The following is a 23,558-nucleotide window of genomic DNA, read 5'->3' on the forward strand; positions in this document are numbered from 1 at the left end:
ATGTGCAAGTCACGTGCATACTCATGTAAGGCTATAAATATGCCATAACTTGTATTGTAAAAGGGGTCTTTGCATTATCAATTAAAAGAAGTCTTTGCTTGAGCTTGTGAAGCTTGTTCCCCTCCTTGTGATTGAGTAGTGTGAGGCTACATTCCGTCTCCCCGAAGATTGGGTGGTGAGAGACCACAACAACATTGACGTCATCATCAACACTCCATGCCCCACTCCTCTTTCATAGCTCATAGCCACAACCTTCCTCAAAGCTTCATTCTTGTCTCAAGAATTCGAAGGATTGACAAGCTTGTTCGTGGTGCGATAGAGTACTCGTGTGCCTTGGTGTTTGTCATTCTGAACCTCTTGGTAAGCTCGCTTTAATTCCTTGTTTGTGACCATCTAAAACAGCCCCTAAAAGTCCCTTGTAAGCCTTGACACCCTACTTGAATATTTGATTGAAAACCTTGTTCATTCTCTTTGAATTCTCCTAGATTTTCATCATGAACAGGCTTGCTAGTACCGTGCTTAGGGATATTTGATTTATATGCTAGGACTTGTGATCTAAGACTTTTAATATAACATCTTTTAAAGTGAACTTGATTACTTGAATGAAATGATCAACTAAGGGCTTTTAAACCAAATCATATACGTTAAATTTTAACAACTTGTGATCACTAGAATATGTTTGTGATGTTCAAGCTTGGTTAATTCAATTCTACCCTTAGATTGTGATATTGTGTGTGTGCTACAAAGAGGGTCAACTGTAGGACTAGGGCTATTTAGAGCTGTCCTACATCATGGAGGATAATATATCCTCCTAAATCATCCTACAGAATACAAAACTAAAGAAAATCTTGAAGAAGGAAAGAATGGAAAAATATCACATCAATAGTGTTCGTTAATATCTCAGAAAATTTGAAAAGAAAATCTAGTTGAAGCCACCAGAGGAGAAAGCCCAAAGTCACACAAGAAAACCAATTCTATCAATGACAAAGTTAGTGTGTGTTCATTAAAAATACTGACATTTCTTTCCAACCATTGCCCAGAACACAGCTAAAAAGTTAAAACAGCGAAAATCATGATCTTTTAGTACTCTTGTCCTTCCCAAAACCTCTAAAAGAAGTAGAAAGGAAGTCTTACCATGAGTCTGCAGTGTTTTCCAAAAACTCCCAAGCCATTGTGTATCTGTTAAAAAGATGATAAAGAGTCTCAACACTATGAAAACACATAATTCAAACCTACCGGGATATAGCCTTGTTGGCCCACCTGCTCTGCAATGAATTGTTGATGTTTTTCTATGAAGGATAGCCAAACAAATAATTACCTCAACCTTGGAAGGAACCTTTGCCTCTGAATATGATTAACAAGAGGAAAAGACAAGGAGGAATGGATCAAGTGATTGAAAAATGATTTTACATAAAAAGCCATCCACAGTCCAAGCCCTATGGCCTCTCACCTGAATGAAGACCGAAGAGGATCCTAAATATTGAGCAACAAAGAAAGTCCACCCACCTACCAATGACTGGAATTCTTAGATAATCATAAGGGAAGAAATAGGTAAACATAGAAAGCTGATAAATGAGGGAAAGTGATGTTTAAATAAAAAAGACATGCCCCACCCACAAATCCTCCCAAAAATGGATACGAGAGCCTTCACCTACTTTATATTTATTACAGATTTGAGAGCCATCAATTTTCTTTCGATCCATTATCAATCCTGCCAGTTTTTTTTATTCAAGCCAGCCCATCAAATTTAAAATTTGAATTCTCTTGATAATAGAGACACCTGAGTGCCTATTGTCTAATGACCTTAACTGCACACCTTTAATCCCTCTAGCATCCCTTCTGATCCATCTCTTCCTTTCAGATCTTTCATCCTTGCTATGAATTCACATGCTGCTGTCTGAGGATGTTTTGCATTATTTGGGTGATTATTTTTTCATTTCATTTCTTTTCTTTCTTTCTTTTTTTTTATTTAATAATTTGCTTTTGCATTGTTTTAGAGCAGTGGGCAGGAAAGGGAGGTCTAAAAAGGTGTGGAATATTGGCTTTGAGGTGGTGCATCTGGCGAGAGAGAAGCATGTTAACTTTTGAAGGGAGAAGACCTTTCTTTTCGATTTTGGAAAATTTACCTGTTATTTTTTGTCTTTCTTGGAACTTATTTGAGCTGTAGCTATGGTGGTCTAGACATCTGGGCATGCTTGCTGGTGCTGTATTTCATAGAAGGATGGGGAGTTGGTGAATCACCTATTTCTCTGGTGTTCTACTGCTTTTGAGATGTGTTCTCTCCTGTTTATTGTATTCAGAGCTTTGTGGATGATGCTGAAACCAGCTTTGGATTTGTTGTGAAGTTCGTAAGGAGGGAAGATGAAGCTAGGAAGCCATTTGGAAGGAAATAAAAATGCCTTGGTAAAAACAAGCCCCTGTTTGCATGCCTTGGAGTCTGGAAAGAAAGGAATGAGAGGGCCTTGGAGGATGTTGAGTTCCATATCCATCGTTTATTGTTCTGTTCTGGTGTTTCCTGGAACTGTCTTTTTGGAATGCCATTTTGATGGATCATTACTTTTATTTGCTAGAATTTCATAAATGAAACTAGATTTTTTGGTGGATCCTTTTCATCTCTTTTTGTGGTCTTCATGTATTTGTGTGTCCTGGGTACTTGCCTTTTTCTTCATTAATTTTCTTTACTTATCGAATTTCATTCATCTAGCTCTAATCTATGGTAAGGTTCCGTACACTGTTATATCATACATTATTACTCAAGTAAAAACCCCTAAAGATAAGCTTGACCAAAATGCAATAATTTCTTTAAAATAGAGTATCTATTTTGGTTAATTCTCCATCGAGTTTAATTAGGATTCTTTTGGCTGCCAAAGCTCATCAGTTGAACCTAACACCCCTCCCCCCCCCCTCCCCCCCCCAAAAAAAAAAACTATGAATTCATCAATGCAATATTGCATCATTGATCAGTTGTTCCTGAAAACACCACAAAATTTTGAACTAGAAATCGGATAGAAAGATTAAAGGCCTTAGAGGAGATGAAGAATCAAATTAGTCGGCCTCCCCCACACCTTTGAATGATAAACCAGTGGTTGAAAGCTGAAAATAATGAGAAATATCGGATTTGTCTTTAATCGCAGAACATATTGATTTATAGTCCTCCTAGAATCCATTGCATTTCGTTGAAATACATCCTGTCTTTTCACCTTAGTAGTCCTATGCATGGTAAGTACTATAGCCCCAATCATGGCTGCTAATAGAATAAGACTAGGAACCAAAAACTAGATGGAATAGTAGGTATGAAGTAAATTGCCCGATGTTTCCAAATTAGTCCAACTTCATACCTTTGCGGCATAAACCGTAATCTCAGAGAGGTCGTATTTCTTTGGGCATCTCTAACTATTTGGTTAGCGTCTTTCACTTAATGAATCACGTGATTTTCAAAGCATTAATATTCCTCAGTGCAGCGCACCATAAAGACTAGGCTTTTGGCTAAAAAGAATAATAGTGTTGCCAAGGTCGTAAATTTCAATTTCGACTCAAATTTCGAAGCTCCAAAAGTACGGAAATTTCAATTTTGATGTCAATTTCGATTTCGTTTTGGAAAAATAATGGAAATTAGTAGTAAAGCATGGAATTCTTGTGAAACTTTAGAAATGGTTAACAAACATAATAATATAAGTTTTAGGACTAATATATTACAAATTAAATACATCTATGTTTTGTATGAGGTGGAAAAGTTGTAAAATAGTATGTGTATCAAACATATTTGTAAGATAATGTACATTAAACATATTCAGTTAATACAAATGAAATTCATAAATCATTTAAATATTATTCATTATACAAATAATGATAATTTAGACATGAATAGTTAAATAAAATGTTACTATAATTTTATTTTTTCATATAATTTCAAAAGCACTTGTAATAATCTTTTGCTTCGATAAAATAAATAAAATAAATTAAAAGAGAAATTTCACTTCACTCCTAAATCTCTGATTTGAATTTTGACGAAATTTCATTGTATAGTTAAAATTTTGACAAGTTTCACTAAAATTTTGAATAATTCGTTGAGATTTTGACGAAAATTATGCAAGATTGAAATCGACTGCCATTTCGATTTTAAGGGTGACGAAAATTGGAAATTTTGACAAAAATTTCGACAATTTCGTGGAAATTTGAGACCATGAGTGTTGCCTTTGTCTTCATGCAAAACACGTCTACCATACTGTGAGGAAAGTTGTGCGTGGGTCTAAGGCACAGGAACAGGAAGTGCCACGACAGGAAGGCGAAAGGAGTGATGCACACTCTACTCCTCGCCAAGAAAGACGACAAGGCCCTCCGCCACTGTTGTCATTGAAGGATTCTCTTTGAATGAATCTGATTTTTCACTGTGAAGAATCTTTCATAGTTGCATCCCAGTAAGCGTCCAATGAGTCGGGATTGCCCTGGTCAATTGTATTGAATTATTTTACTATGCATTATAAGCTATTAATTATTAATAAGATATAATTAAATTTTGGAATGAATAAAAAGAACCATTTATAAATTTAAATTAACATCAAATAAGCTAAAAATTTTAATTTAGTTATTAATACTATTTTTAACATAACTTAATGTGATAATTATATATTATAAATATACATCAATAACAAGATTATTGTTTATTAATGAAAAATAATATTATATTATTTTTGTTAATAGAAAATATTAAATTTTAATTATAAATAATTAAAATAATTATTAATGAAATTTTCAATTAAAAAATCTTCATAGTTATAATTTAAAATACGTTTAAAAATAATCATATAGTACTCTATTATAAAAGTAAGTATCCAAATACCACATGTTTTAAACACAATCAAACACCACTAGTAAGTTATAACTTTCAGCACTTTTTCAGTTTAGTGCTTATCATTAGTACTTATAAAATTCAACACTTTTTCTGTAAAGCGCTTCTGCATAAGTTGTTGTAAACGATCTTTTTTAAGTGGTTATGGCGTTTGCTTATAGAAAAAAGGATTCTCTATGGTATGCGGTGGTTAAAGATAAATTTGGTTTGTGAGGAATGCTAATATTATAGCTAAAGTTACTCATGAAAGCCCATGCAAATTCATTTCGCGGGTATATTCTCTCTCTCTTTGTTTTTTTTTTTCTCTCTTTTTTTTTTCCTCCCTCCTGTATCAAGTATAAAATGGAAGATGGCTGTAGGGTTTGGTTCTAGGAGGACCTCTAGATAGGAGAATCATGTTTTTCAGTTGCTTTTCTTTGTATGGATTGTCTTTGTGCCATGATTTACTTATTTATTCTTTTTCATTAATCATGACATTGGGTTTTCTAGTTAGATTCTTTGGCTTAGTAAGCTTTACCTCATTATCTGTGTTTCATTTTTTGTTTTGAGTTGGTGGATTTCTCGTCTTTGCCTTGGGTATTTTTCATTATCTTGAAATAAAATTTCTCTCTTAGCAAAAATAAAATTGAGAATTTTTGAGGGGCATGTGATGTCTTCTGATTTCTTGTAGCATGAGGGATGGTTTCCCAGCTTCATGTTGGTGCTCTGCCTTCCAGTTTCTTTGGAGAGGTCTCATTAACTAGTATGAAGAGAGATTGGAAATTCTTTTTATTTTGTTTTTTCATTTGTTTCTTCTTTTGTTTTTGTTTTTTTTGTTTTTTTTTTGTTTTCTGTAAGAGGACACCTTATCTTCTTCTCTTCCTTTATTCTTCTTTTATCATAGAAGAAAAGGCATATGGTTTTAGAATTGTATGACAAAGCAGAAGAAGCATGAGTAATTATGCACCTAAATGCTTGGACATTGATGGGTCAGGGTCAAAGAGAAAGGTTCGACGTATAATTGTCTTATGGCCAAACTGATGTAATATAAGAAATGTACTTTCTTTGATTGAAATTTTGAATGAACCCAAAAGTCTTGGAGAAACTTAAGGATATAAAACCCACTTCCAGTAATTTAGTCACAGGAGTGCAATCTGTCTGATGAAATATAGAACTATGATAATTAATACTTCATAGTCTTAGTGACAAATACAATACTGTTTTGAGGAAGGGTATGAATTAAATCAATGCTATAGACATGGCAAGCATTTGTATGAGAAATGATTGCTTCATGATCATGGTAATTTTTTGATTTTTGTATGGCATTTTCCTTATTTGGTCTGACAATCATGTCATGTTTAGTGATATGAAATCATAATCTCTAATACCAGAAAGGGGATTCCCATAATTGGTCTGGTTTTTTAATTCCACAATACACCCCCATAGGGCCATAACTTCCCCATAACTATTCTTCTAATCAAATAGAAATACCCTTTAGCTGCTGCCTATTTTCTCTATACTTGGTCTGGTTTTTTGAATGGCCAAAATACCCCTATAAGGCTATAACTGTCCCATAACTGCTCTATAACTACCCAAAGTACTCATAATCAAATAAAATACCCTTCAATGCCTGCCTATTTTCTTGACAGTTTTTTTTTTTAAATTAAAAAAAAAAAAAATAGAGAGCCTTGGAGCACAAATGTGATGCGTGCCCACGGCTAGCTGATGGTAGCGAGCAATGACAAATTCTGTTACCAGGAAGAGATATAGACTTGAGATGCTACAAAGCAATATTTTATTAGTTTCTTTGTCTTATATATATAGAAGACAAATTCTGTTACCAGGAAGAGATATAGACTTGAGATGCTACAAAGCAATATTTTATTAGTTTCTTTGTCTTATATATATATATATATATATATATATATCTATCTATTTTTACTTATTCTCTTGAATTGGTTTACCCTTTTTCATTTGCATTAAATTTTCTGGAACTAACTTTTTTTAATCTTGCTTGTTTGTTGGTGTTATGCGCTTGTAGATTCAAGCACAAGATATTCGTGTTGGGAATATAGTGTGGCTTCGGGAGAATGATGAAGTGCCATGTGATCTTGTTCTAATCGGTACCTCAGAACCGCAAGGTCTTTGCTACATAGAGGTAAATTTGTCAGTCTATACATTCTTCTTCTCAAAACTCTTGGTTAGATTTGAAGTTGCGAAAAGACTAGGGATCCAAGATTGCAACAAGGCTGCTAGATATATGAAGTTTGGTACTATAATATCAGATTTTTTCTCTGTTGAATTCTCTTTACGAGGATCCTATAACTGCTAAAAAGAGCGAATATCAAGGGATGTTGCTCCTAGAATCCTAGATGTTTCAATCTAGTTTTGCATTAGCTCCCACATAGAACTTGTCATGACCTTGGAGGACCCAAAGTTGCAAAATAGGCTCTATCTCAAAATGCAAAAATTGAAGTATTTGAAGATTCTTTACCAATTATGAATGCAATCTGCAGCACAGTAATTGGGGTCTGACTATTTTTCTATGCAATCTGATTGTCCAGAGTCACAATCTTTTTGCAAAATTGTCATCGCGTTATAGAAGTATATGGCTTTAGGTATACTGTCTATAGTGGAAGTGGAGTTACTGATATAGTTATGGATTGGTAAGATAATTAATAGAAGATACATAAAATGATGTCATATTAAAAGAATTAAATTTGTGTGTGGCACCACTTTTTTTTTTTGATTTCCTGTTACTCTTTACAAAATGCTTGTTCATGTATTACATGGTAACTTTAATTTATTTGCTAGGGATCCTGTTTGACTACTGTCTTTTGAAAGTGGGAATCCAAAATAGTGTAGATGTATCTGGGATGTGAGAATGAATCCATTGGAATGAAAATGATTTGAGTGAATCAAGCATCTGGATTGCATGTTAGGAATGATGCCTCATGGTGAGGAAACCTTGGCACAATGATAGGGGGCTAAATTCATTAAAACAATGTTTCCAAAATGCAGAAGTAGAACTGTATACATCATGCCCCTTCCAGCCTTTCCTTCCTCCCAATCCCCCCAAAGAAAACAAAGAAGAAAAAGAAAACAAAGAAGACCTTTTGCACCGGATGATATATGTTTATATTATATTTGATAATTACGCCGGTAAAGAAGGGCTTGGGACAAGATTTTAGAAAGCTGGAAAGAAAAATGATGTTTTCCTCTTGGTGACAATGTCCCTGCCCATTGAGCCCTCATGCATGGCGTTTCCTCCCTCATTTCATTTCCTAGCCCTCTTTCTAACCTTCTTCTCTACAGAAAGGACTACTCTCCCCTCACAATCATCCCTCCATTTTATTAGTTAACCCTTGCCTCGAGTTCAAAACCTACTCAACACCGGATTCTAAAACATACCAGCTTATGGAGTATGCTAGAAACATTCTTTCATCATGTTGGAGAAGGAGGAACTCGTTTGGGTCCTTAAGATGCTGGGAGTGATATGTGAGGCCAATGTAGGTACTGCAGAGAGTTGTCATGGAACCAGATACAACATGGCTGGGAATAGTGTGGGTCTGAAGTTTCTTGAAAATGGTAGAGGCAGATATTTATGTCTGGAGAAAGATTACAACAAGCTTCTTCCTGCTGTCCGCATCCTGAAGGGTGGTCAAAAAAAGGGGTGGAGGGCTCTTCTTGATGCTCTGTTGGAATTCTTGTCAACCACAACTGAGATCCCAAAATCAAAGAGTGTAACTTGAGGTATTTGGATTGCAGATCATCAAACATCAGGACAGAGGAAAAGAGTGAGAGGAGAAGTGCGTTCTTGAGACTTTTGCTGAATATATCCTTTGCCAGCATTGTCAGAGGAGGTTCAGTGATGATGACAGATTTTGGAATCGCTACCATATGCAATCACAGGGGCTGGGGGGTGGTTCCTATCTGGCATTCCATCTCAATGCGAGAAAACTAGAGGCCGAAGTCTTTTGACCATAGGAAGAAAAAATCTGTATTAGTCATTAAAAACAAGGGCCCAAATGCTGAGAGCTCAAATTAAAAAATGCAGTATGCCAAGCTTGGTTTGGAGATAGCCGACCTCAACTAGGGAAATTAGAAGAGTTGGGTAGGCAGGGTTCAAAGGACAGACTGTGCCCAGGAGAGCCAGTGGAAGAGTGTTTTGTTAAAGAGGTTGTCATGACTGGTAAAAATTTTGAAAATATTGGCAAGCAAGCTGATCCTTTAACAACAGCTTATGTGGAGACGATGAACATGATTCTTGAAGGGAATATAGAAGATGTTTCAATGTATGGTTCAGATGAAGATTTGGATAACATGTGCGAGTCTGTGAAGGAGCTTCTCGTTGATCAGCTGATAGATGATTTTGATGAAGGATTGTATGATTTGTTTGAACCTCCTGATGGAGATTTTGAAGAGGGTGAGGAAAATAAGGAGGAAATTTTAGAATTGAGTTCGCAGCTAATGGAGAATGGTAGCCTTCACTCGAATTCAGATCTTGCTCAAGTGGGTATAATTTCTTCTAAGCATGATTTTGACCAGATGAAAGCTTTAAATATTGCAGGAAATTTGCCTTCTGACCCTAGTATTGTGATCAGTCCCTACCTTGTTTCTAAGTCTGTTGTTCCTTTTTTTGATGTTTTTTTTGGGGGGGGGGGGGGGGGGAGGGTTAATACTTGGAAAATGGATTTTCTTTTTGGGGACCCTTGTACATCTAAAAGTAGTAAAGGCCTTCTTCCTATCCCTATTTAACCGATGCCTTCTTCGGATACTTTTTGTCATAGGGATGACTTTTCTAGCGGGGAGGGCTATGATCCTAGCTATAAAGGAGGCGTGAGAGACTGTCTAGTCCCGCAAAAACTCCTTGAAGACATGGGGTTTGGAGTTGGTAGAGCTGGTTGGAGAAGTGGTTAGGTTGGGTTTAAGTCTTAGGATGTATGAGAGAAGGAAGAAGAAAGTCCAAAAGGAGCTAAAAGATTTTGTGTTGTCAATTAGTTGGGGGTGGGAAAGGCTTTGGGAAGGGCAGGAAACACATTAGATTATAAAGATAATCAGTTGGAATGTGATAGGTTTAGGTAGCTTGAGGAAGAGGAGCTTGATTAAGGAGGTTTTGGATAAGAATTCCCCCGATATTGTTCTTATCCAAGAATCTAAATTGGAATCGATAGGTGGGGGCATAGTGAAGAATATTTGGGGTGGGCTTTGCAGCAATCGGTTATTTTTGCCTTTGTGAGACACTTCAGGGGTTATTCTCATCTTATGAAATTTGCCCCCTATTTTGAATGTTGATACTTCGATGGGGTTTTTTTCTTTGTCGATTTTATTCAAAGTAAGAGGGAGGGGGCAGTGGTGGGTCTCTTCAGTTTACAGACCTTCTAGACCTATGTTGAGGAACTCTTTTTGGGAAGATATTTGCTTTATCTTTGGCTTTTGTTCCTCTAGGTGGATTGTGGGAGGTGATTTTAATGTGGTTAGATTTCCTAGATAGAAGAAAAAGGGGGGCATGGTACTGTGAGTATAATCAAGTTTGATTCATTGATTAGGGATTGCGGGTTGAGATATCTCCCTTTGGGAAATGCTTCTTTCACTTAGTCTGTAAGGGGGGTCTGGAGTGGTGGCTAGTAGATTGGATAGTTTTTTGTTTTGTAGTGAGTGGGAGTATGAGTTTCCTGACCCCTCTCATATCACTCTTCATAGAACTACTTCCAATCACTTCACTAAGTCTAGTAAGATGACATGGGGTCCTATCCATTTCAGGTTTGAGAACGTGTGGGTGAACCATGCAACTTTTTAATCTTTGGTTGGGGATTCTTGGGGAGAGGAAGGTTGAGTACGATGCTCAATGAGGTGGTGGAGGACGTCCATAGGAATAAGAAGAGGGGGTTTATTTTCAAAGTAGATATCAAAAAGGCTTATCATAGAGTGAGCTGGAGTTTCCTGGATAAGGTTTTCGTGAACAAAGGTTTTGGGGAGCATTGGCGCAGGTGGGATAGGGGCTGTTTGTTTAATGTGTGGTTTAGTTATTGTTAATGGTGAGCCTTAATATTGGTTTACTTCTTTGAGAGTCACTAGACAAGGAGACGCATTATCTCCCTCTTTGCTTGCCATTATAGTTGATGTCTTAAGTAGGATGGTGGATAAGGCGGTTGATAGAGGGTTGACTAAAGGTTTAGGTGTGGAGGATGATGGGGTTGCGGTTTGGTTTCTCATCTTCAATTTGCTGATGATACCATTTTCTTCCTTGATGATCATAAGCTTCTATTTAGAAAAATTTTGGGTATACTTCAAGTTTTTAAGAGGGTTTATAGGCTTAAAATTAATATGGTGAAGAGTGGTTTAGCAGCCTTAAATGTACCCGTTGAGAGAACTAGTGATTGGGCTGCAGATGTGGGGTGTGATTTTTTGGATTGGCCCCTAGCTTATTTAGGGATTCTGTTTAGAGGTAAAGATTTTTGGAATTCAGTAGTGGAGAGGGTCACAAAGAGATTAGATGGTACACAGGGAGCGTTCTTCCTTTTTTTTTGTTTTGGGTAGAATCACACATATCCAGGCTTAGGCTTGTCTTTCTAGCATTCTTCTGTACTTATAATCTGTTTTTAGAGATCTAGTGGGGATTGCTAGCAAGCTTGAGAGAATTATGAGAGATTTTTGTGGTCTGGTGTGGGGAGTCATTGGGACCATTAAGTAAGTTGGATGGAGGTTTGTAGGTCTGAAAAGGTGGGGATTAGGTCTTAGTAACGTGGTGTCGAAAACACTGCTTTTTTAGCTAAATGGTGTGGGGCTTCCCCTTAGAAGATAATTCCCTATGACATAAAGTTATTCTTAGTAAGTTTGGGTTGGATTAGAATGGGCGGGATGCTGACGGTAGTTTAAGATGTTCTTTGGAGAGTCTGTGGAGGTGTATTTCCTAGATTTACTCTATTTTTATCCCTCACACTAAATTTGAAGTGGGGAGGGGTTCCCAGATTCGTTTTGGGAAAAGACACAGGCTCGGGAGTGTTTTTTTTTCCACTTCTTTTCCTCGTCTTTTTAGATTGTTCTCTAAGCCAAAAAGAGTTATTTCTTTTTATGTGGACAATGTGAGCAGCTTTCTTGGAATCTTCATTTTAGGAGACCTATTAATGATAGGGAGAAGGTGGAGTTGTCTTCCTTACTGTCTGTACTGAAAAATTGCAAATAATCCTTGGGTAGGGATGTTCGATCTTGGTGTTTGGATCATTGGGGGAGGGGGTGTTTTCTTATAAATCATTCTTTGAATTTTTGATCTATTCAAACTCTCCCTTTCCTCTATATCCTGTTATTTGGAAGGTTAAAGTTCCCCAAAAAATTAAAGCATTTATTTGGTTGGTTTTGCTTAACAAAATTAATATCAGTGACTTGCTGCAGATTAGGAGACCTTTGAAGGCTCTCTCTACAGATGTTTGTGTGCTCTGTTATAGTAATTCTGAAACAGCCTCCCATTTCTTTTTGCACTGTGACGTTGCATGGAGGATTTGGAATAGATTCTTTAGCATTATGGAAGAGAGTTGGGTTTGCCCCTGTTCAATGGATGACTTGTTAGTCATCTCTTTAGCTGGGCTTTGGAAGAAGGAAGGGTAGGGCAGCTCTGTGGAAGTGTGGCTTTATGCAGTTTTATGGGGCTTATGGTTGGAATGTAACATGTGGATGTTTTTTGGGAAGAAGTTGTATTTGTCTTTGGTGTGGGATAAGATTCAGTTTTTGACTTCTTTATGGTGTCTTGGGTTTGGAATTTCTAGGGAAGCTAGTTTTCAGGATTTATTTGGGGACCGGAGGAACCGTTTTGCATGATTTTTGTTCTTTTTTTTCTTTTTCCTAATTTGTGCCAGATTTTTTTTGCTAGGTTCTTACACTCCCTCCTTGTACAATCTTCTTTTTCTAATAAAAATATCTTTTGAAAAAAAAAGAAAAACTTAAACAATCAGACTAACAAAGCCAACAAACAATCAGACTAACAAAGCCAACAATCCTGTTCAATATTCGAAAATCTAACTCCTTTAAAACAACCAGTAGAAGCACACCAAAGCGAGGCCAAATAATGAATCTTCTCCCATAATGAAGATTTGTTCAGCCTTTTTTCCATAAATATACACGCATTTCTTTCAATTCATAAACCCCACAGAACTGTGAAAACCACATACATCCACAAAGCATGAGCATCCTTCCTTTTTCCAAAACCAGCAAAAGAAGTGGCCAACAAAACCTACACTGACTTTGGACAAACCTAAATTTCCTGAAAAGGCCAAAAAGCTTATTTCATATATTCAAGCAAACAAGAAGTGCGAAAACAACTGAGGCACTGTTTTCAGAATTATCACGACAAAGAAAACATATATCAGGGGAAAGTGCCTTTGAATGTCTCCTTCTCTGCAACAGATTGTTGGTGTTGAACACTGTTAAGAGCAATCAACCAAATAAAAGCCTTGATCTTTGAGTGATATTTGACCTTCCAAATAATTCTATCGACCAGAAAGGAATATTAGCATTGATCAAATAGTTACAAAAGGATCTGCAAGAATAAGCCCTGAAGAGTCTAAAGACCAAAAACGCCTATCCACCCCAAAGGATGGACAACAAGTCCCCAATAACATCAAGGAGGAGACCGCTCCTCTACCTCTCTATTGTTGAGAGTTCTATGGAAAGGGAAGCCCCAATGAATGACCTTCAGAAATCAAAAAGAAGGAAATAACCTCATTCTGACCTTAACTGAAATGATAAAGATCAGGAAAAGGATATAATGAAGCAGCGTTACCTGTCCAGAAGTCTTACCAAAAATGAATACGAGAAGCATTACCCAAGACAAACATAGTGTGAGGAACAAAGAGGGGGTGTACCTGAGAAATTCACCTTCACGGGCCTTCCGAAGAACATTTAGTTCCTAAATTAGCATCCCAACCATTCACATGCATACCAAATTTACTTTTAATGAGTCTATGCCAGAGAGAGGGCTCTTCTAAGGGAAACCACACCATTTAGCCAAAAGAACAGTGTTTTCAGACACCGGGTGACATATTTTTTACATTGAGAATTATTTTGAATTGCCCCAGCATGAAACCTGAATTGATATTCCTGAGAAAGGCGTATGGAAATGAGAATTTGGCTAGAGAAAATGGGCTTTTGTGATTTGAAGTGACAATATTTCCCTTCCATTCTATTAAAGTAACAAAGAAGTCAAAATACCATATCCGTGCAATGATTCCAGTTCTAACATAGTCAATCCAAATCCATAAACGGGAATGAACCATTTCTATTCTCATCGTCTGGGAATGGCAGAACAGGATTCCGAATCTGGTCCCTTCCTATTCCAGGGTCCAAATATGACCTACGTTCACTGATGATAATTTGTACATGTAGTATTTTTGTTCTTAAGAATTCTACAAAAGCCACAATACATTCAATAGAAAGTAGCATATCCATTAGAAACTTCAATGCAGTATACTAAGGGGATGTTGAGTTTACGTAATCTTGGATGCTTCATGGATCATTTGTCCAGGAATGTAATAGTCAGGAACAGGAGTACTGTCTCATGGGAATATTTCTGTTTGATTTACACGCCAGGATGCTTTGGAATATAAGATTAATGTGTTTGGCTCAACATTGGTATTTCACTATTATTTTATTCAGATCACTAGAGTACCCTAAACTCATGAACTTATATTGAGAGAACAAGAACATTCCCAATGCTGGAAAAAACTCTACAAAACTCCATATCAATCCAAATATAATTAATCATCCTCCATCCATATGATTTTCTAAATGCACAAAAGAATAAATAACTCCAAATCATTTACAACAGATTGTTAGAATATATTTATTTTTTTGCTTAAATTGTACTTGAAATATTTTTGTCAGATCCTGCCTTCTGCCAATGTGTGGAAAATATGCTGCGGATGAGGATGTATTCTTTGCGGGTTAAGCATAGGCTTGTCTGAAGCCCTCTAAAAAGTGATTTCCTTAAGCCTAAGATATTGGCAAAAAAGGATTGGGTGGTGGTGTGCTTGCCTCTGCATTTTTTGATTTTGATTTTGGTGAAAAAATTAGGTTGGTAACAGTTTCTGATGGAGGAAGTTGGACTGTACTTTGTTGAAAAAATAAGTTCTGTTAAACGTAGTGGTAGCTTATATACTTTATATTTACAACCTTTCTAATTGAAAATTAAAATGCGCGAAGAGATTGGGGTTGCAATGCTAAATCAGGAGGGGCATGCTTGTCTCAACAAAGTGAAATAGTGGGATCTATTTTTCCCACAAGTTTGGATTCCCACTGAAATAAAAAATATAACTTAAGGGAGAGGTGGGTTTTGAATTCCCATAGTGTTTTTCAGTATTCTTGGGAAATTTCAAATGCCTGCCTCATTTGATTCCATGTTATGCCAAAATGTGGCATTTGAAATTTTGGAGGTAATATTCCTGAAATCCTTTAGGATAGCCCATTTTTTTTTTGATAGCGAAAAAATCTTATATTAGTGGGAAAAGAATTTACAAGAGTTGGAATGGGAAATCTCACAAAGATAATCTGGAACAAACCAGAGAAGGAACAAAAACCTACTGGAAAAAGAAAAAACTCAAAAGCCAGCACATTCCTCCAATCTCTTTGAATCTCCTAGAAACTATTTCCTCTGAAAAACCCAAAACCAACACACTGCAGTGATGCTAAGAACTGGATCTTATCCTAGACCAACTCCCAAATTAATTTTTCCGTGGAGAATATCCGTGCATTCCATCCATATCCCCCATAAAATTGCAAATAAACCACTCCATAAGGCTGCCATATCCAACCTTTTGCAACACCTGTGAAAGAAATGGCTGATAAATCTTCCACCAATATAGTGCATCCCCACCTTTGCCTCATTATACCAAAACAACTTATTCCAAATACTCCGTGCAAAGTTGCAGTGTAAAAGGAGATGAGAAGCTGCCTCAATGTCCTTGAAACAGAGTCACAAACATAAGGAGAAAGTGCCTTCAAAGGTCTTTTGATTTGCAGCAAGTTAGTATTTTTAAAGCCTTAATTTTTGAGGGAGTCTTGGCCTTCCAAATTATAGAAAAGAGCGGAAATGAGGAACAAATCAAGAATTCAAGAAAATATCTGCAAGAATACACGCCTGACTGATCCAAGGACCAAGGGTGAATATCCTTCCTCAATGAAAGATTACTTCTGTTCAATAAAGATAGAGAAACGGAAGACAACTCCTCCATCTCCCTACCATTAATAGGTCTCCTAAAATGAAGATTTTAGGAAACCAAAGGACTACGTAAAACGTTGACAAAAAAAAGATATGGCTTTATTTTTTTGCTTAGAGCACAAATGAAGGAGACTAGGGAAAGAAGTGAATAAAATTTCATTACCTAGCTACGGGTCTTTCTAGAAGTGGATACGTGACCCCCTCCCCACCACAAGATTAGTGCGAGGGGTAAGGGAGTGAGAAATTTGAGAAATGGACCTTCACAGACTCTCAACATATTAGACTATTATTGGTATCCACCCATTCTCATCCAACCCAAACTTGCTTCTTATTACTTGATGCTAAAGGAAAGATTCTTCTGAAGGGAAGTGCCATAACCATTTAGCTGGAGGGGCGGTGTTTTTAGACACCAAATTACCTAGACCCCTTACAAACCTCATCCCATCTGACTAAGTGATCCCTATGACCCCCCACCCTAGATCACAGAAAGTCTGTTATGATTTTCATAAGTTACTAGCAATCCCTATCGAAATCACAAAAACAAACAGAAAATAAAGGGGAATGTTTGAAAGACAAGCCTGAATTAGAGTAATTCTTCCCCCTTTAAGAGAAGAGAGTCCCCTTCCACACATCTAACCTTTTAGTCACCCTCTCTACCATTGGATTTCAAAACTCTGCTGCTATAGAATTCTCCCCCAAAGGAAGCCCTGAATAAGTCAAAGGCCAATCCAAAATGCCACAATCCACTTGTGTGGTCCACTCCCTAACTTGCTTGTTGGGTACTTTTAGAGTTGCTAATCCACTCTTCCCCATATTAATTTTGAGGCCAGACATCCTCTTGAAGATTTGGAGGATACCCAAAATACCTTTAAAAGGACTGTGATCATCAAGGAAGAAAATGGTATCATCAACAAACTGGAGATGGGAAACAACCACATCTTCTCTCCTTACTTTTAAGCCTATAACCAGCCCCCTTTCCACAACCTTATCCTCTATCCTTCTCAACACCCTCTACAAGAACAAATAGAAAAGGGGAGAGAGGGTGCTAAACCAAGATTTGGGTTCGCCATTAACGATCACCAAAAGCCACATGTTAGAAAGGTAACCCCTAATCCAACGATGCAAACACTTGCCAAAACCCTTTCTCGCAAAGACTTTATTCAAAAAGCTCCAACTTACTTTATCGTAAGCTTTCTCAACGTATAATTTAAAAAAAAACCACCTTTTTAATTCCTATGACAAGAATGGCATCCATGATTCCCCCCCCCACCCCCACCACCACCACCACCACCACCACCACCACCACCACCACCACCACGACCACCACCACCACCACCACACTCTGGGCACAAGATATAGTATTAGCAAGCATGACACTCAACCTATTAGCTAAAATCTTAGTAATAATCTTGTACACACAAGAAACTGGGCACAAGATATAGTATTAGCAAGCATGACACTCAACCTATTAGCTAAAATCTTAGTAATAATCTTGTACACACAAGAAACAAGACTAATAGGTCTAAAGTCCTCAACCTTAATAGTTCTACATTTTTTAGGCACCAAGGCTATAAAAGGAGGATTTGGTACTTTTGGTCAAAGTTTTGTTCCCAAAGAATTCAGTAAAAACTTTCAACAAATCACTCTTGACAACCTCCTAACAATCTTGGAAAAAAACGATGTTGAAACCGTTAGTACTTGGGGCCTTATCCATTTCCATCCCAAAGACCACTCCTCTCATTTCTTCCTCCTCAAATGGTCTCTCGAGCCAACTCTTCTAATCGCTGGTAATAGGATTCCTATCCAGCCCTTTTAACGTTGGTTGACAATTATCATCCTACGAATACAAATTGTGAAAGAAATTAGTAATAATGGAAGCGATATGATAAGAGTCATTAAAAACTCTCCCATTCCTCATGTCTAACCCCTGATCCAATTCTTATTCTTCCTATCATTGGCTAGCCTATGAAAGAAAAGGAGCTACAATCACCATCTTTTACGCATTTTAGTTGCTCTTTTGTTTGCAACTCTTCAATTCCTAAAAAATAACCTCTTCCAACTCATTCTTCACGGAAACTCTCCTACTTTCATTGCTAACTAAAAGGCTAACCTCCTCCTCCTTCCTATCCAAGGATTTCAACTCACCTATAATTGTCGACTTTATAATTCTAACGTTCCCGAACTCCTCCTTATTCCATACTTTCAACTTCTCCTTCAAACATTTCAATTTTCTCATAAATCTAATCCCTTCCCACCCCCTATTGATTTACTCTCCCCTTGACTCCCTAACTAGAGATTTGAAAGTCACATGGTCTAGCCACATATTTTCAAACCTAAAAATGAGTAGGTCCCCATGCAACCTTATTATATTCTAACAAAATAGGGAAGTGATAGGATGTGGTCCTAGGGAGAGTACTATTGGTAGGGTTTGGAAACTCATCCTCTCACTCCCTACAAAACAAAAACCTGTCCAACCTACTGGTCACCGCTCTTGCTTCCCGTTATGGACCAAGTAAAAGAGGCATTCCCTTATGGGATATCTCTTCCCCAATCCTTAGTCAAAGAGTCAAAGTTTTGCCTACTAGTAGAAAGTCTTACTCCCCTTTTTCTTCTTTAGGAAATCGCACCACATTTAAAATCATCTCCAACGATCCATCTACGGGAGCAAAAGCCATAAATGGAGTACAATTGCTCCTAGAAGAGCTTCTGAGACTTGGTCGTGAAGGTCCATAAACTGAGGAAACCCAACACTGCCCTCTCTCTCACTTCAAAAAGCATGGAAAGGGAAAGAAAACTTGCTAGCGTGTCAAATTTGGAAAAATTTTGAGAGTCCCACATGACGAGGAGGACACAAGAGGCTCTGCACAAGGTTGAACTATCCCAATCCCTACTACACCCTCACCCCCCAACTAGTTTTGGCTTAGTTTCTTGGATGAGGACTATGTCTAGGGAATACTTTACCGGAATGAACTTAATCAGATTCCTCTTCCTAGTCCCCAGTAAACCTTTCACTTTCCAACTAACAATCCTTATAATTTGACACGTTTCCCTCCTTTCCCTACCCCTTTTCCACCCTCGTAATTTATTGAGGAGACCAAGTTTTTAAGTTCCTTTTGAACTTTTCTTTTTCTGCCTCTCATACGTCTTAGGGCTCAAGCCCACCTTTCACCAAATGCCCATTAGGATCAAGTAATTCCTAGCTAAGGTCCTTAAGGAGTTTTTGTGGGTCTATGTTGTCTCTCTCACCGTCCTCAAAGCTTAAACCACAACCCTCCAATCTATTAGAATCTTTATGGCATACAGTAAGAAAAGAAAGAAAGTGTTGATTAGGAAGAGGAAGAATTCCTCTACTAATGAAAGATGTGCTTGGATCTTCCCAGAGAGATTCACCCTTCCTAGACTCACTCCCCCCAACACCAAAAGAAGGAATAACTGGATTACCAGAAGTGGAAATATTAAGCCCAAGGCTAAGGTCGGAATACAAATGCCCCTCATTATTTAAATCTAACACATGATCAGGATTATGATTTGTAAATTTATACCTTCTTGAGTAAAACCAGGATCCGACTGAGACAATCACTTATAAGTCTTGTGGAATCGTTTCTGAACTGTTGTTTTCACACTGCCCTAGTCCTCGAACTTTCTGTTATTGCCTTTGAAGAGCTGTTTTAAACCCTCCTCATCTGCATATTCAAGGTCAGCTATCATCTGATCGACCAATAATTCCATTATAGATTCAGCAATGCTGCCCAAATAATCTTCTGAGTTGTAAGATAGTTCATCTTCAAATTCCCTCTCTTGTCCCATCGTGATCTCCTCTCTCGGGATTGAGTAAAAAGGAGAGATCTGGTTACAATTTTCAGTTTCCTCCCTGCTGTTTACAGTCTGGTTCCTGCTGGTAGTGAGGAATTCTGTTTCATCACAAGCAGCCTTTCGTCCATCGCCAGCCAAAGTGCTTCCTTGATTCCTTGGAATCTTCCCAACTGAATTATCCGAGCTTGCAGATTCTGTATTTGCTCTTACCACATCAGCCGCAAGCCCTACATGCTGAATTTCTTGAGTTGGATTCTTATCATCATCCCCTATTGGGTCGGTGCTTTGATTTTTAATAACCCATGTTGCCTTTTGTTTTTTAAGCCCATATATATAGGGCCTTTGAGTTTCGGGCCCAACCTTGTCCATAAAAGAATAATTCCCTGCTTTCCCGCCACCGTCTTGTATGTTTTTGGAGTTCCTGTAAGGAAAAGAGCCTCCCCAATTCCTGAGGATTCGAATGATTGCCTTTCTTGATTCATTCCCCATTGTTGTAACTCATTTGGTTACATTGGCAAATGAGACATTCAGCAGAATTCTCTGGAAATGCTTCTTCTCTTTGCACTTTTCTCTGACCTCACATTCATTGAGCCACAGTTGGCACATCTCCAGCTACCAAGGTTAGTTTCACTGGTTTCATTCGTGGGCAAAGAAAGTTCCAGGAAAGCAGCTAAAAAGGCCCTCTACCTGCATTTTTGGACTCCTCTGGGGACTCACACTATATTGATTTTTCCTTTATTCTCTTTCTTCAAACATATATATATATATATATAAATCTACCTCTGCCATTTTCTAAAATCTGTAGGCTAACTCTGCTGCCTGCTTTACTGAAAATAAGTCTCTTACGACATCCTTCACTCCCTTAGCTAGCTTCACAAATCAACCCTTTCAGTTTTGCAGCCCGTACAAGCTTCTCTTTCTCCTTCTCAATAGAGGCAACATATTTCCCTGCAAATCCCATGATATGGTACATTGAGAAGGCCAAAATAACTAAAGAGACTACCTTCCTTTTAATTTTGAGAGTTGCAAAGCTTCCTGTCTTTATTGCGATAATGGATCAGGTGACCAGGGTTCAGGTGCTAACAGAAAATTGGGGTGTCATTCTAGAAGGGTGAAAGTGATATGGGTAGAAAAAGACCTGTGTAGTGGGGTACAAGAGCTGTTGGTGCTCGATCACGATGGTTTGCTCTTATTCTAGAAGGCACAACAGTTCTAGTGTTCTTCAAGGGTTTTGAAGGTGCTTGGCAAAGGAAGAACGAAGAAGTTCTGAATCTCGTCGGCTGGTTCTAGGTTTTGTGACATGAAGAAAGAAGCTGCGAGTCTGCACGACTCTTTTGTTAGAGGGTGGTTGATCATGAGGGGAAGGGTTTAGGAGAGAGGGAGAAGGGAAGGTTGCCATAATCGCATTATCAAAGAGGCTCGGAGGGGAGTGTCGCCATGCACGCACAGTCGCCATACTAATCAACAAGAACATTTAAATTTCATATTTGTTTAAGTAATTTCTTTTTTGGCATAACCAACCCAAATGTTCCCTAAGAGTCCATTCCCCTCATTAATTCCTAACATGACTTTGAGTTTTGAATTTTGTGGGGCTGATGTGATGCTTGTGAGTCATTTCCCTCTCCATTTTTGAGGTTTTCCTTTATTTTTTAGCCCTGGATGGCTGTCTGACTAGTCTGATTTGTCCTCCTTTGGCATGTACTAAGTAAAAGAATTGTTTTTGGCTTTCTTGATTACAGATTTACAGTCTCCTTAATATAAATTTTTATTTTTATTTCTTCCTAGTGTGTGGTAGGACTATCTTGTCTTTTATTTGAGGAAGCAAGTGTGGTGATGCACATCATGGTTTATGTTGCAAAAATATTTCATGAGTAATCACCAAAGACTTCCAGTTTAGTAGAATCACTGCTAATTAAAACAGACAGTAGGCATAGATGATTTGGTAGACTAAATGTAGTGCATATTGTGCGACTAACTTGGATGTTGATTAAGTTTTCTATTAACATAGGATCTTCTTATGAGCTGGCTGTAGTAGAGTTTTGTTCAACCTGCTACCGTATCTGCTTTTGTTCCAAGTGGAGTCTGAATGCTGATATGGGCTTGTTGAGATGGGCATAACTGAGTTTGAATAGGCTTGACTGGTCTAGTTTGCTGCACAATTAATATTAACATTTGTGTGTGTGTGTGCATACATACATACATACATACATACATACAATACATTTATAATTTATTTGGTGAGGACCGTGAGGTGAGGTGAGAGGCTGGTGCCGAGTAGAAATCGTCCAATATGTGACCCTTTTCATGCACTTGAGTTGTGCAACAGTTGATCTTTCTGTGAGCGTGCAATAGTATTAAGGTTGATCTCCTTCATCTTTCCTCTACCCTTTCCTTCAAATTTGAAGGAAACTCCTTTTACTGGGCAAATGCAGTTTTTAATATACCTTGTAACTCTCATTTGAACAGAACAGAGCCTTAATATCTTTAGTGTTTGGTTTTGTTTGAATTGTTTTTTTTTTTTCTGGGGATTCCCGGATTTCGTTGGGAGATGTCTTCTTCCTGATTGTACATTCTTTCTGTTTCTAATGAATTTCTTTTTCTATAAAAAAAAAATCTTTAGTTTTGAAGAATCAAGGATGCTAATTTTTCCTTTAGAGCATGATCTTTCTGATATTTCAAGGAACGTAATGAAGTAAAATACTTTGCAGACAGCTGCCCTAGATGGTGAAACAGATCTTAAGACGAGGGTTATACCTTCTTCTTGCATGGGAATAGATTTTGAACTATTGCATAAAATCAAGGCAAGAATTTCTTATGTCTCATCCTGCCTGGAGCATCTGTTGGTTATTTGCTTTCTTATTAGTTTCTAGTGGGTATTTATACTTTTTTTTCTCTATGCAGGGTGTTTTTGAATGTCCCAGTCCAGATAAGGATATTAGAAGATTCGATGCAAATCTACGGTTGTTTCCACCATTTATTGACAATGATATGTGCCCTTTAACTATAAAAAACACAATTCTTCAATCTTGTTACTTGCGGAACACTGAGTGGGCTTGTGGAGTAGCTGTTTATACGGGCAAGTTTCTAGTTTTTCGGAAGTTTCTTGTTCGAATGTAAATTGTATTTCTAATTTTCCTCCTACCCTCTATATTGTTGCTCATTCTTTTTGCACTTTTGGTTTAAGTAAAAAGGGCTTTGAATTCCTAAAGTGTCTTGAGGTTTAAAGGGGCTCTCTATTGAACTATCGAGGGATGAGGCATGTGATTTGACAATCAAACAAAAAATTTTGTTGGTTAATTGTGTACAATTGAAAGAAAAAGGTTAATGGTGAAGGGGCAGCTATGGCATTCTTGGTTCGTTTGAGGTCTGGAGAAAGGGCATTGATTGAAAGGCATGTGCTTGCCATGAATGAGATTGATAAGGGTCTGGAAAGGGAGAGATGGTTAATTTTAAATTAATAAGATGAATCTTTGTTTCCCTCTCAATTTATGAAGGGGGATTGGACATAAGATCTTTCACTCTCTTCAGTAAGGTTCTTCTTGGCAGATAGCTTGGGAACTTTCTGTTAGGAAACTTAACTGTTTGGAGGAAGGTGGTGGAAGCTGAATATAGGGTGTAATAGGGTAGATATCATCTCAACCTAAGCAGTTTGTGGGGTTTGCCTACGGAATTTACATCCGTAGTGGTTGGTGGTATTTTCTTTAACTT

The 23,558-nt window shown here is 37.6% G+C and overlaps 1 protein-coding gene across 8 annotated transcripts in view; it reads left to right on the forward strand.

Moving 5' to 3' along the window:
- LOC131149486 (phospholipid-transporting ATPase 2) overlaps positions 1–23,558 on the forward strand; it is a 155,269-nt gene that overhangs the window by 26,386 nt on the left and 105,325 nt on the right. For 7 of the 8 annotated variants that reach the window (XM_058099948.1, XM_058099949.1, XM_058099953.1 and 4 more), the window contains 3 exons: positions 6,870–6,986; positions 22,559–22,651; positions 22,752–22,926. In XM_058099948.1, the coding sequence (XP_057955931.1) occupies positions 6,870–6,986; positions 22,559–22,651; positions 22,752–22,926 (385 nt within the window). The remainder of the gene's footprint in view (positions 1–6,869; positions 6,987–22,558; positions 22,652–22,751; positions 22,927–23,558) is intronic. The other variant, XM_058099951.1, reaches the window with a different exon arrangement.

The sequence above is a fragment of the Malania oleifera genome, chromosome 2 (genome assembly GCF_029873635.1).
Source record: "Malania oleifera isolate guangnan ecotype guangnan chromosome 2, ASM2987363v1, whole genome shotgun sequence".
NCBI classification, from domain to species: domain Eukaryota; kingdom Viridiplantae; phylum Streptophyta; class Magnoliopsida; order Santalales; family Ximeniaceae; genus Malania; species Malania oleifera.